The 14,768-nt window shown below is 40.6% G+C and overlaps 1 protein-coding gene across 1 annotated transcript in view; it reads left to right on the top strand.

Annotated features, from left to right (window-relative positions):
- The window catches only part of CDC7 (cell division cycle 7), a gene marked incomplete at its 5' end in the record, with an annotated part of 543,172 nt that overhangs the window by 255,337 nt on the left and 273,067 nt on the right, over positions 1–14,768 (top strand). Inside the window, 2 exon segments of the mRNA XM_044086817.1 lie at positions 8,124–8,358; positions 8,951–9,040. Coding sequence (XP_043942752.1) covers positions 8,124–8,358; positions 8,951–9,040 — 325 coding nt within the window.

The raw sequence follows: 14,768 nt of genomic DNA, 5'->3' as shown, positions 1-14,768 counted from the left end.
GTAATGACTGCAGCAGTGAATGTACTCTAACATCTACATTTATGGTAGGTACACAACTGTACTTTTCATATGTTAAAGTATCAGCGACACGTTATTGAATTGCTTAAACAGAAAATTGTTGATTCCTGACTGTGTGGAAAATAAGGAATTACAGTATTTGATGCATTCTGCTGAACAGGTTGGAAAACGCACTTTGCAATGTGGATTTGATTCATTAGAGACCTCTTGCAGGACTGCTGTTACTGGGTCTGTGCTCAGACGGCCTGCTTGGCTTAAGGAGCGATCTTTGCCTGATCATGTTAAAGCTAAATTGTTGGATGCTCCCTTAAATCAGGACCACCTGTTTGGCTAAAAGCTGAGGAAGTTCTTAAAGATGGAAGATAAAGCTAAATCTATGCAAGCTGTTAAAAGATTTCTTACAAGTTCAGCTACCTAGTTTTAGTAGGCACTGGACCTCTAAGAATTGGTCCTTTCCAGCTCCCTTCCAGGTCTTCTCAATCCAAACCCAGAGACAGCAGAAACCCCAGGTTTTTGTCCCAGGGGAGACAAAAGACTAAACAGTGGGGGGTTTCCAAACCCAAATCGGGGAGTAGTAAGATTCCCCCGTATGGAAAACTCTCTCAATGACTTGCTTTTAAATTTCCAAGCACTTCCCAGCTGAATGATCCTTTAGGCAGAAAGATTGGTCTGCAGGCCAAAATCTGGGAACTCTCATTACCCAGGCCAAATGGGTTTTAAATATTGTCCCAAGGATACAGATTTCACTTCCACACTTTGCCAACACCAAGTGGATGGCCAGATCTACCCCCAAATCAGTGGGCAACAGAGGCCCAAAATAAAGTACTCTCTCTCAAGCATGGGGGCTATTCAGTTGGTACCGGAAGAGGAAAAGGGACAAGGTTTCTATTGGAGTCTTTCTGGTACCCAGAAAAGGCAATACATGGCATCCTGTCCTGGACCTTTCTACTCTAAATACCTTTCTGGTGATTCCAAAATTCAAGATGCTGACTCTTCACCAGCAGCTTCCTATGCTAGGCAAAGATGCATGGCTGGCAACACTAGACTTAAAAGAAGCATACCTGCACATCTCTATCAGGGAGTTTTGCAGAAGATACCTATGCTTCAAAGCAGGCTACATGCACTATCAGTTCTCTGCACTGCCCTCTGGCTTATCTACTGCGCCCAGGGTATTCACAAAGTGCTTGGCTCCAGTCATTGCTTTTTGCAGACAAAGAAATATTCAAATATAGTAACAACAAAAGTTCTCTGTTGTACAGGATCCAATAAAGGCAGTCCCAAGAACCGTTGATGGATAATCAATGTAATGCAGATTCTCCGTCAAAAAGACTATTCAGTCTACAACCAAGCAATATTTAAGCAGTAATTTATTAAAATACAATGCAAAATAGATTTATATTGAATCTATTTTGCATTGTATTTTAATAAATTACTGCTTAATTATTGCTTGGTTGTGGACTGAATAGTCTTTTTGATGGAGAATTACTGTTTATTACTTAGATTATCCATCAACGGTTCGTGGGACTGCCTTTATTGGATCCTGTACAATGGAGAACTTTTGGTGTTACTAGTTTTTTCGTTTTCTCAGTTTTCCATTCTCTGTTTACTAAATATTCAAATATACCCATACCTGGACGATTGTCTAATTCAGGCAGAAAGCCAGGACATACTTTTGAATCATCTGGCCTTTGTTCAAAGGGTGATGACTTGGCTTGGGTACACCATAAATGAAAAGAAATCACACCTGGTACCCTGTCAACAAATTGGGAGCAAGCTTGAATACAATTTCCCAGATGACTTTCCTTACGCCAGAGAAATGGATTATTTTGACAACCTACTTCAAACAAGTGGCCACAAGCCAAGTTGTCTGCAAGCTAAATACTGCAAGCCTTTGGGTTCATGGCCTCCTGCATTCTTCTAATTCCATATGCAAGGCTGCATATGAGGAAACTGCAATGATATCTGAAAAGCCTATGATGTCAGCATTCACAGGATCTAGAAGCAATGATTCCTATCATACCTTGCCTACGCCCTAGAGTTCCTTTGGTGGGTCAGAGGCCTGCCATCAAAACAAGGGACTGCCATTCACATTACCCCCTGCTGCCCAAACCTTGACAACAGACTCATCAGAATATGCATGGGGGGGCTCTTCTGGCAGGGAAGTGTATTCAGGGCAAATGGAACCAAAGTCAAATGCACCTACACATAAATCAAAAGGAAATGTTAGCTGTACAGAATGCTCGGACAGCCTTCAAGGACCACATTCTTCCAGGACAACTAAGGGTAAAGACCGACAACATCACAGTCATGTGGTACATAAACAATCAGGGGGGTACCCATTCTTACCACCTCTGCAGACTAGCCATGGCATTGTGGAACAAAGCCTTGAGCTACCAAGTGAAATCTACAAGCTCAATTCCTGCCAGGAATACTAAATTCACTGGCAGATGGACTAAGCAGAAATTTCATGGACCCACACGAGTGGAAACTGGAGCAAAGGATTTTCAAGATGTTGACAAGCAAATGGGGGAGCCTAGATATAGACATGTTTGCCTCCCCCCAGAGCCATCAATTGGACACATTTTGCACAAGGATTCCCCACAAACTAGCTTGGAAAGTGGATGCTCTATCCTTTAGCTGGAAAAAGCCATCAGTTTATGCCTTTCATCCTCTGCCTCTGCTCTCTAAAGTACTACTCGAGATCAAACAGGACAAGCCAAGGACTATCTTAATTGCACCTGGCCACGACAACACTGGTATCCCCTCCTGCGCAGTGTCACGCTTGGTCCCATGGCACCTGCCTCAGACTCCTTCCCTGTTGTCTCAGCAGGAGAACCAGATTCTGCACCCTCACCTGCAAACCCTCAACCTAGCAGCCTGGCTAATTACCTAATCCCTCCTTTAACACCCCTCAGCAAATCAGTGATGGAAAATCTTATGCTGCAAAATGGAAAAGATTTTGTACCTGGAACCAATCGCAAGGGATGAGTGCAGCACTGCCCATTTTACCTCCGATTCTACAATATTTGACTGATGCTTCATAAGGGCTTGTCTTTTTCCTCCAAAATCCATGCCTCAGCCATTTCAGCTCATTGTAGCAGAGCCTCCAATCTTTTCTCACCCACTACTCAAGCAGTTCCTTAGAGTGGCCAAAAATTTAAGGCCACCCAGGAGAGCGCCAACTCTTGCCTGGGACCTTCACTTTGTCTTGGAGAAACTCTCTTCCTCCGTTCGAGCCAGCTGCTACTGCAGATTTAAAATTCCTTTCCTGGAAAACAGCTTTCCTTTTAGCAATCACTTCCGCAAGACTGGAATCTAAATTGCAGGCCCTTATGACAGTGGAACCTTTCATCTTTCATGCGGACAGGGTGTCCTTCAGAGCCAATCCCTCCTTCATGCCCAAGGTGATATCCAGTGTGGTTCTTAATCAGTACATTCATTTGCCTACCTTCTTTCCTAACCCACAGAACAAAGGGGATCGGATACTGCACTCCTTAGATGTGCACAGACCACTTAGATTCTACTTGGATAGGACTAACCCCCACAGGAAATCTGAACTGCTGGTGGCATTTGCTGCAGAGACAGAAGGGAAAGGTATTTCAAAGCAAACAGTTTCATAATGCATAGGCCACTGCATTCATTTCTGCTATAAGCACCATGGAAAACCTATCCCACAGGTCATTGGACCCCATTCAACCAGGGCTGCATCTACTTCTACAGCCTTTCTCAGGGGCATCTCTACAAGGGACATCCTAGAAGCTGCTACCTGGAGTTCTGTACATACTTTCACCAAGAATTATCATTTGCCAATTTTCTCTAAATCCAGAGCTGGTTTTGCCACTGCAGTCTTGCAGGGCCTAATAGCTGGTCCTAATTTTTAAATTCCTCCACCCAACCTTAGCTTTGGGAATCTACCCAAATGAAATGACTGAAACAGTGAAACACTAAGAACATAGTACAGTTGTGTACACTTGCCACATAAATGTAGATGTCAGAGTGTATTCATTGTTGCAGTCCTGGTTACCCACCCTCCAGCCCCCTTCTTTTGGCTATACCTCTACTCTCACTTAATATGCTCAAAAGCTTTTTGGTGTATTTGCTTTTTTGTTGGAGGTATGTCCTTGTATTATTGATTTAATTGCTTCCCATTAGGGGGCCACCTGACATCTGGGGCAAGAAAAACTGATGTAATGGCATCGGCTGTATGTTTTATACCCCTGACGACCTGATGTCATGGAAGTGACAGCAACCGACACAGGACTCAAGACTTTGTTAATCAGGCCGACTAAGGGCTACTGCAAGCAGATAACCCAAATGTAATGACTGCAAAAGTGAATACTCTTAACATCTACATTCATGGTAAGTGTACACAACTGTACTATATCCATCCCTGGTATTGAAGGCAATCTCTAGCCTGCAGTCGAAATGATGTCCTATATCACTGTTGTAGTACCCTTCACAGTAGGGGGGATCTTCTGTCAAGGGTACCCCAATGTCAGGCCAGTATGCCAAAGCTTTTAGACCTTCCATGCACTGTTTGTCAGATATGCTTCCCATACAGAATGTAGGGCATAAAGGTGGTGTGTACGTATTACTCTTGTAGGAGCCAACATTATAGTCTCGTAAACTAATATACTAATATTTGTATTCGGCTCTGATCATATATTGCTGAAAGTTGTGATTTTAAATGATTCAGACCATTTACTTCCAAAAGCAGGTCTGATTGCTGAACTCCCCCAGGCTCGGAACTCTTCTCCATTACTCTCATATTGCTCCACAACTCCCCTTTACTTCTCTTCAGATCTCATTTACCACATCAGCAAGCATTGTGAGGTGTTTCAGACTCTCGTCACACTTTTAGAAGCTTTTTTTGTGTGTATCAATCTCCTCAATCATATATTGAGATCTCCAGGTCAGAGCTTTCATTTTGAGTCTAAACATTGTTGCCAGCATAAAATGTATTTTTTGTTACTTCGGCCCTTCATCAGGTCAGTATTTTTTTCACCTATTTAAGCCATTTCGGCTTTAAAATAATTTTTCTCAGTGGTAGCCTTTACCATCCTAGTTTACTAGTTATGCTTGAAACCTGTATTTTTTCCCTAGTGTTTCATGTTTGTAGTATGAGTGTTTCAGTATGGATAGAGAAGAGACAGGATTCCATAAATGAACTAAATGTGGGTGAACAATTCCCCTTCGACATGCTGTTTTTTTTCTTTTTTTTGGGGGGGTGGGGGTTGTACATTGATGAAATTTGTAAAATGTCTGATGTATTTGGCTTAAACTTTACAGAAAAGAAAAAGGCAAACCTTTATAATACCTAGAACTACGCATGGTCACCTCACAGCAAGAGGTTGGAGCGCCTTCTGTGTGGAGTCCATGTCCTCCCTGCGGTCGAATAAATTTTAAAGACATGCAGGTATGTGTGTGTTCCTTGAAGGTTGGGCACCAGGCTGGCAGCTCAACACTGTAAAAATTCACTGCCAATCTTTAGCAGACCGGAGTTCCGCTGTGGCGACCCCTAACCAGGAAAGGCCGAATATAGGTGCAGGGTGGCTTGCCACCACATTGCCAAAAAACAAGTTTAAAAGAGGAGTGATGTTTGATATTCACTCGTCTCCTTTATTCATCTTTTTGTGATTTGGGACTTAATGCAGGTCTCAGTATTTCATTAGGGAGCCAAAAATAGACTTACAGTTCTTGCCTAGTGATTTGTCAGGCATGGCCAAGTTAGAGACGAGGAAGGCTAATAATTGGGATATAGCTGCTGCTTTCTGTCTGCTTAAATTCACCCTCCCCCATCAACTGAAGACAGAGCAGGAACTGAGAGTAGTGCCATTCAGACTGTCTCCAGGTCTTTATCTGCTGGAAGTCCTAGTGATTTAGGACCGTCCATACAGAAAGAGATTAAGCATGGTCTCCTCGGGGGAACAAATTATCAGGATACTTAGTAAAGAGCTTTTTTTTTTGCTGTCTTTTCTTTCTTTTGGAATCCTCTGTAGGACAAACACTTTTGAATGATATCACAGAAGGATCTGAGATGCAAATTAGCAGCTCAAGTGGCAACCATGACCAACCTGTCAACCCTCTCCATTTATCTCCTACGAACACAGTTGATAGAGCGACCCAAGCAGCAGGTCTGATGTAGCCTTATGGCGTCATGCCTGGTTCTGGCACTGTAATTTTGTGGACAGCTTCAAGGCATCTTTCACCAGTGGACATGCATGATAGTTTTTCATTTTCAAACCACAGGTGAAAGAAAAGCTGTAGTAGAGTGAGCAGGAGGGGAAGACCTGGGGAAGATTTACTTTCCTGTAGGTACTAGGTTCTCCACTCTGCAGATCTACTATAACCAGAAGAGTGCACAGAACTTTAACTCATTCCCTTCAGCGGTGGTGTGGAAGTTTACAACGTAGTTTCCAGTTTTTTGATAGAATTTTCACATTTCAAGTAAATGTACATATCTCTGTAACCTTTGGGGTTACTAGTGAAGTGCACAATGGCAAATTCTTCAAAACAGACTATTTTTGTTGATAGTATTCTTTAGGTTCTAGGTCTTAAACTGGAATTTATAAATCACAGTAAACAATAGTAACTGTTATAAAGTTTGTAATGTTAACTTACAGTACATCATTAACCACTCAAACTATACAGTCTGTTTGCAGCATTGTGTTCATCCTCCTGAGAGGTTTCATATGAGGCTAAGCAAGCTGCTGCTTGGTTGTCAAGATGTTTTAGAAATGTATGAAATTTAACATTATAAATTAATGCTGTATGAACAATTAATATCTTTGCACTATACAGAGGCCAGATGTCAACACTGTTGTATTTACATTGTGTACGCTTTAAGATGAAATATTTTAATACATTGTATCTAGCATGGTTTTGAAATTGATACAAATATGAGCAAGCAATATTTGAAACCTAGAAGCATCAGTAGAATGTAACTGCAGAAATAGCTACAGGCATCACCTGGCTGTAATGAGTTAAGATGGTCCAGATGCAATCATTTTAGCTGCATTTTGACAGATGTAAACATGGACATGGGGTCTCTAGAATGGCCGCTACCCAAAGGAGTTGAGCTGGCCCCAATAATCTGAGGACCTGCCAGTGTGCCCCACTCTGAAGACAGCTGGGAGTTGGATCTGTCTACATCTCGCGTGACGGGGGGGCAGATGAACTAACCAGTGTTGTCTTTATTTTTTAAGTTGCTCAGTTAGTGTTCAGCATTACCTTATGCAGTCTGCATGTCTTTCATGGTATATGGTTTTGCAGTGAGCAACAGTGCTGTGGGCTTAAAAGATTTTGACTATTTAATTGCTAATTTCTGAAGACGCTTCTGATGCCACTTAAACAGTTATTTTTCTTTAATTTAGGTCAACATTTTTTGTGTGGAGATCTATATTCCTTTGTGATTTCTTATTCTGGTTTAAAGTTAAAAATTTGGACACTAAGATTTAAATCTGACACTATTCATAATTAGCAGTGTTGAACTTTTATGGAATATCCATTATTTTTGTAATTCCAGCTGTCTCATATGCTAGGTATTTGCTTGCTTATGATTTCCAACTTTTAATTTAATTTCTGAAATTGATGCAGTGTGGCAGAAATAATGGTCCAAATCATGGTAGTGTTTTTTTTAACTGTAATGTGACCATCGTGTCAGCACACTGCAGTGTTGTGACTGCACAACTTTATTCACAAGCCCCGTAGAGTTCATCTTCACTTTATTCTTTAATCATTCCTTTGTTCTGCAGTTTCTAACATTTTATTTTAATCTTATTGTTTGAAAATAAATGCACTAAATTATTGTGTAAGCTGTGCTAAGCATGCAAGTAAAATTTGTACTGTGCAGTGTCTAGGATCAGATTTCACCTTTAAATTCTTTTATCTTGGAAAATGTTTGATATTCTAGTAGTTGACAAATGTGTGTTCCTGTATGTTAGTAGACACTAGGTTTTATGAATATTCCATTTTGCAGTTGTTAACCTGTTACTTTTAAAAATGAGTGGACCTTTTTGTTTTAATTCTTTGAATCAGAACGTCTGAACTCTTGTGTATAGCTAATTGTATTGTTTTTTTTTTTTTTTCCTTGTCCGTTTCCCTAGGTACGCTTTAGTGGATTTTGGATTGGCACAAGGTACTCCAGATACAAAAATAGATCTTCTCAAAGTTGTACAAAACGAAGGACAGCAGGGAAGTTGTTCAAAAAGTAAACCATTGTCCACAAACAAGGTTTCTCACAATGTCACCACTTCTAAACATGCTCCGTCTTTCATCACAAAACCATCTGTTATAAGGCAATGGCCTAGTTCACAGATCAAACCTGGAAAAGATGGAAAGGTTCTGAACTTTAATTTTTATTACTGATTGGAAATTTTAGATTATAAGTTCTCTCAAAATTATTGTAGAATATGAAATTACAGTAACATACTCTCCTCAAGGAGGAGATATTCAAGCAGGATTTTTTTGCCTGTTGAATTCTTAATGCAAAGCTTAATATTTTCAGTATCAGAAAAAGCTCTGCTTCTGTTTATGCTTAACAGTAAATTTTGATGCAATTAATTTTAAAAGGTTGCATGTTAAATTGAGCCTCCGATATTTTGTGGCATAATTTTCTTGTGCTTCTAACAAACATGATTTAATGTTGCAGTTATTGAATGCTTCCATCTTTTTTGAAACACTTTTGAGCTTTTACAGCAAAGGTAATAGGAGTTTTGTTTTATGAACCTTATGGGTCTTTTTATTTGCATTTTCTTGCACACCATGTGGTGAGTTTATGGCCTAGTCTAGACTTTGTTACTACACTTGGGATTAAAGTTATTTAAAATGATTTGTGTGTCTGATTTTGCTTTTCCTTAATTCTCGCAACATACTATGAAAAGATAGCCATCCTTTTACCATTTGGGTAGTGATTGTAATTTTGTCATTACAGGAGGAATCAAAAACCGTTTCAACTAACCGATCTGTTTTTGGAGAAAGAAATTTGAATATTCATGGTTCTCAGAACAGCATACTGAGCAAGGTACTTACCTTTGCAGCTGTTAACTCTGCATCTTGATATTATGTTTTTGTTTAATGTGTGTGTGTGGCAGCAGTGGCAACACATCCTTAAACACATGGCAGAGATAGAAACACTTTGTAAATGTTAGTAAATTAAATGTGATGGTCCTTGTTGGGTTGCAGCATGCTCTGTCTGCATAGTGCATTTTGTATGTAATTTTAATGGGTCTACTTCTGATTGTCAAACTCATTTTTTCAACAACCAGTAGACTGAACCCATTGAAGCGAAAGTGCACTTTTGCAAAAGCAGTTTCTTCAAAGCACATTACATTGGGGATAAGGAAATGTATCCTTTTCCCCACTCTACTGCAATCTCGGAGTTAGTATATTTAAGTAGGGGGGTGGGGCACAGCCCCCCACATGAGGAGTGCAAATACTGTTTAAAGAATTTTTTTGTTTTTTTTGCCAGTTCGGAGAACCAGCTTTTGCGAAAGTGCACTTTCGATCTAGTGGGTCTCAATGTTGCTTGTTCGAGAGTGTAATTTCGATCAAGCAACATGGACCCATTTTAATATATTGGAGACTGGATCACAATTGGGATATGTTCCCATTCTCTGTGTATGCTCAGTGGAACCTTTTTGAGACTTTGTTCTGATAACCACTCCTTGGCAGCAAGTAGCAGCAGCCAAAAGACCTGGGTTTCCTCTGACTAATCTCTCCATTTCTTTCTCACTGCTCATTAAGAACAGAACTTGCTCCTTTCCTGGATGTTTGTCATAGTAATTGTTTTCTTCTGAAACACATTAATGATGACTTTTTTAAACTGTCTTTTAGAAACAAGTGCATTTGTGGGAAACAAATTCCTGCTGCTGACATAGGCAGTAAGGATATTTTTCTGTCTGGCCCTGAATTGGTTCTTAGTTTGCAACCATTTTAACAGTCAGTCCAATACTCACCTCATTTAGCACATTAGAAGATCATCTGTTATATCTCAGTGCTTTAAAACAGAGGAGAAAAAGAAACAGGACGACAGGAAAGATGTATAAGGTGAAACATCTTAAGAATGCAGGTTAGATTGTGGTCTCTTATCAGCTCATTTTATCTCTTGAATGTAGATGTTGGGTCCTCAGCAGTACCTCTCTTGAGCATCCATGACTTCTGAGACCCCCTTCCCCAATTCAGCTTCTTAGCATTACAGTCTTAATTTTCCGGGTCTTAATTATACAGTCAGCACAAAGTGACCCGAGCAGTCCTGTGGTATCCAGCTTTTGTTTGCTGCTTGTTCCTAAATGGCTTCTGCCCTGTATTCCAGTAGCCCTTCCTTCACTGTTCGCAGCTTTATTCTCTGCTGAGCTCTGTTTTTCTCAGTTCCTGTTCTCCATTACCCAGCTGTGCTTGATTCCACCCACCTAGATATGGTTAATGGCTGCAGCTGTTCATCATTTTCCACAATAGTCCCCACAGGCAACATCTTGTTGGCCTTCAGTTGACTGGGCTGCCATCAGTTCCTCCTCCTCCAGAAGTAGTATCTCTGAAGCCTTTCCTATTGGCAGGTGTGGTACTGGCTTGATATCTACTTTGGTGTCTTTGGAGTTATAGAATCCATAGCCTGAACGGGGCTTGCCACTGCATTCTTTTAGGGTGTGTTTTTCCATACTTTTTTGCCAGGGTAGCTACTAATTTAGTACTCTTCCCAAGCATTAAGAATAACACTGCAGCAGTGATCCTTTTTATAAAAATGGTACAGCTGAGTGAGCATACTGACTAATAGTTGTGTCTTTCAGCTTTTCCTGGTTAGGGGTCGCCACAGCGGAACTCCGGCCTGCTAATGATTGGCAGTAGATTCAACGAAGGAACGCCCATTCACGCATGTCGCCACACAGAAGATGCTCTAACTGAGAATCGAATGGGGCTACGTGTTACTGTGAGGCGACAATGTGTTAAAATACAAATGGCATTGTTACAATACAAGCTTTCTCCCACCAGCCTCCTGAAAGTGTCAGGTGGCATTGTCTTCTTTTCTCCAGGTGTCCCACACTGTTAAGGGGTATTGCACTTTAATTTAGTCAGGAGACTGCATAAACACAGATTATGTGCTTCACAGAAAGAATGGACTTTTCTCCAACTATGCGAGTAAGTTTCCACTGGTCTGAGAGGGGATGACAGGGGATGAGGAGTTCCCATCCTTTTTGTTAGCTTTTGGAGATGTAAATATTTCCTAGAATATTCCCAAATGGGAGTGTTGAGTTGCTCTTTATATATATAAAAAAAAACTGAGGGCATGTTCATGTTCATGAATGTTTTACTTTATATCGGATACTGGGCCAATGCCTTTAAGGGTAGAGCTCTGCATTCAGGCCTTCAGAAGCTTTGGTGGTCAATCTGAGTCCAAAGTCTCAACTTTGGCAAACTTCTGGAGTAGAAGGTAGGAGTGCAGAGGTGATCACCCACTCAAACATGTACTACTGTGGTATGCTGCAGACACAGCTTGTTTGTGTTTTTTTTTTTTTTTTGATTACTACTCTTGATAGTAAATTATGCTGTAATGAGGAGAAAAAGATGGCTAGTGACTCCCTTTAGATTATGATTTAATTGTTGTAAAACCATGTGTGAAAAAAAATGGCGCTTCTGGTTATACCTTCTCAGGGAAACTTATTTTGGTCTGAACATTAGAATGCTTTTTAGCTACATTTTAAAACAATAGGACTTTTTGTGCTTCTGAAGTGAAGAGCGTGCTTACCAAACTCTGGGTTTTAAAGGGAAGGAAGAGAGTATTGTATGTTTTAGTCCATGGTAATTTTAGTAGAGCATCTTTTGGAGAATCCAGGAATCTCTCTCATGAGTCATTTATGTATGGTTTGGGATAGTGGTTTGCATCCAGCAGTTAAAGTTGCAGGTTATTTGCTTAGCTCTTATTTAAAGCCATTTTTGATTGATTAGGGCTGTGGTGCTTTGTGTTGTCAAGGGGATTAATTTTTCCAAATAGCTCTTTTAAAGTGGGTGGAATGTTAGTAATAAGTTTCCAGTTTAGTTCCTGTCTAGGGTGCCATTCATCTCTGCTAAGTCTGTGTGTCTTCTCTGTTGCGGTGTGCAATTGTTTGCCGCTTTGGTTTTCAACCACATTCTAGAGGCGTTGCACTGATGATTCCCCTAAACTGTCTGTGTGAGACGTTGAAAAGGATAAGCTGGGTATATGAAAATTAGTGAACAAATGAAGGTTACCTTGTACTGCAGCTGTAGGTTGCAGCAGATGGATCCATGCCTCATTTTGTTTGGAGAGCTTTGCTGCAAGAAAGCTCAAGTGATCTTCATTGTGGTTTAAGTAGACGCCCCAGATGTACGTTTTCACACTTTGATGTAGGGTTAGCATTTTGCTTTAAATAGATCTGTCACTTTATATTGGCTATCCTTTGTTTGAAAAGTGTACAAAATGTATTAATCAAAAAAAAAATTAATTATCTAGCACTACCATGTATACTTAAGTTTCCCTGATGGAGGTCTTCAGAGTGAAGGCCGAGATGGGAAACTATATTGCTGTGTGGTTGGAGGGTAAGATGTGGATGGTTGTGGTGAGAGAGGAACAATGTCAGTTATAAGAAAACTTATTGGAGGAGTATCATTCCGGTCTCCTGGATTCACTATTATCTGGTGCTTATGCGAGTTATCTGAGGGAATGAGGAGCATAATGAAGCACTTGCTGATGACAGAAAGATGGGTGCAGCACTGGAGAAGTAATTCATATAAGGATTTGGAAAGGGTAGTCCATATAAGGATTTGGAAAGGCTAGTCCATATAAGGATTTGGAAAGGCTAACCAAGTGGTTAGAAGGGTGGAAGTTGAGACAATGCAGACAAATAGTGTATTGCATTTTGACTGCAACCCTAGTATAAACGTATCCGCTTAGGGTGAGTGAAATTGACTGCAGAAGAATAGGAAAAGAATCTAGGGTGTTTATTATACATGTATTAGACTACCAGGAGCAGCATTGAGAGCAGTGGTAGGAACAGAGTTTGGTATCCTCCTCAGTTGTTTCAGAACTGTGTACATTTCAAGAAATATACAAAGAGAGGGGCAGACTATTGGAAGGATTCCAAGGAAAACCACCAAAATGGTCCTTGGGATGCAGGAGAAAGGTGCTTACCAGAACTGGAAACTGGAGGGGGGGGGTCTCATGTATGCACCTGATCATGGCCGTGCAAGCGAGTCATCTTAAAGGGAAAATATTTACATGATTTGGAGGAGGCACAGACAGTAAGTTGTGTATGGACTAACTGCTTCCTTGGATCTGTGAAAGGACTTTTCACTTGGGGGGGAAATATTGCCAGCCCAGTTATCTGGAATTTGTAAGTGGTTGTGTCATTTGTGAATGCCCTGCTGGCTTACAACAGAAATGTATATAAACTGTTGTAATTGTGTAAATGTATATGTTTTAACAGTGGAAACTAGCACATAGAGGGTTAACTGACAAAACTTCATGAAAATAGTTGAAATTAAATTGTTATAAGATTGTGTTATAAAAGTTAGTTTCAATGCAGCAATGAGACAGGATGTCTAGAACTAGGGTGCCTTCAGCATTGTTTTGCAAGTGATTTATTGTTTTATGTCTTCCAGCAGTTGCAAAGATCTGACATATATATTTTTCACAGGGAGATGCTAAAATGCTGATAGTTTCTGGAAATGGTCATTTAGCTTTGGAACTAGTCAGGTAACAGTGTCATCCGTGCTAACCCAGCAGTAATATTTGGTATTAATTTAAGAACTCTGAGAGAGGGCATTTTGTATCTGTCTTTGACCTGACAACATCGGCTAGAAGATTCATTCACCACACTTGCCTTGCTGTGGATAAATAAGTCTAGGGTACAGTAGTTTCTTTTAGTTTCAGTAAGGAATATAGTTAAGATTTGTTTAGATGTATTCTGGATTTATTTGAGACCGCCCTACAATGTTTTAAATATTTCCTATGAGTTTGAACTCCGAAGTCAGTGATTTACTGAGTATTTTCTTTTTTTATTAAATAGTTAAGCCTTTTAGTTGTGGCTGGTTTGTTTAGAGATGTTTAAGCTCTTGGAGTACTTGCATATCTGGTTGGTGACACTGTACAGGCCACTCCTACTAGCCTTGCTCTTGGTCAAACTACCATTTGGATTAATAGTAACATTACACAGTAAGATTGGACACTCTTTAAGGGCCTTAAAGCAGCTGTTAGCGTTGGCTGGTGGCAGTGATAACTACCTTCTAATCTGAGCAAAAGGGGGCATAGCTAGAAAACCTGTGCCAGCCTTTCCCATGTGTGTGTTTGTATATAAATCAAATCTTGCAGTGTCAGCTACCTGGGCAGGGATACAAAGCAAAGGTTGGACAGAGGCTGCTAGAGGTCTTGGCTTGGCCACTTAGCTGAGATCTCAACAGTATAGCTCTGCCATTGCGGAGTCTTATTGGTGATCTGGAGAAAGAGGGAGAAACCAGTCTCAGACTGTGATCTCTGGGTACTCTTAAAGGAAATTGCCCTTTACTGTGTGTGTACTTGTCATTCTCCCGGTGTGTACGTCCCCCACTGTTGCCATTGATGAGGATTGAGGCTCCTTGATTACTGGGCCAGTGTTGGGGCATTGCATATTAATTGGTGGGCAGTGGTGGGATATCCACATCACATATTGATTGGCTTGTAGTGGTGGAATATCCACAAGTTGGTATACAGTAATGTGGATGTCCTTCAAGGATGCATCTGCAGTCATCACATATGGGTTGTC

Source organism: Protopterus annectens, chromosome 10.part0, assembly GCF_019279795.1.
Source record: "Protopterus annectens isolate FY-2018-M chromosome 10.part0, PAN1.0, whole genome shotgun sequence".
Lineage (NCBI taxonomy): Eukaryota > Metazoa > Chordata > Ceratodontiformes > Protopteridae > Protopterus > Protopterus annectens.
This window is presented reverse-complemented; position numbering and strand designations above follow the sequence as displayed.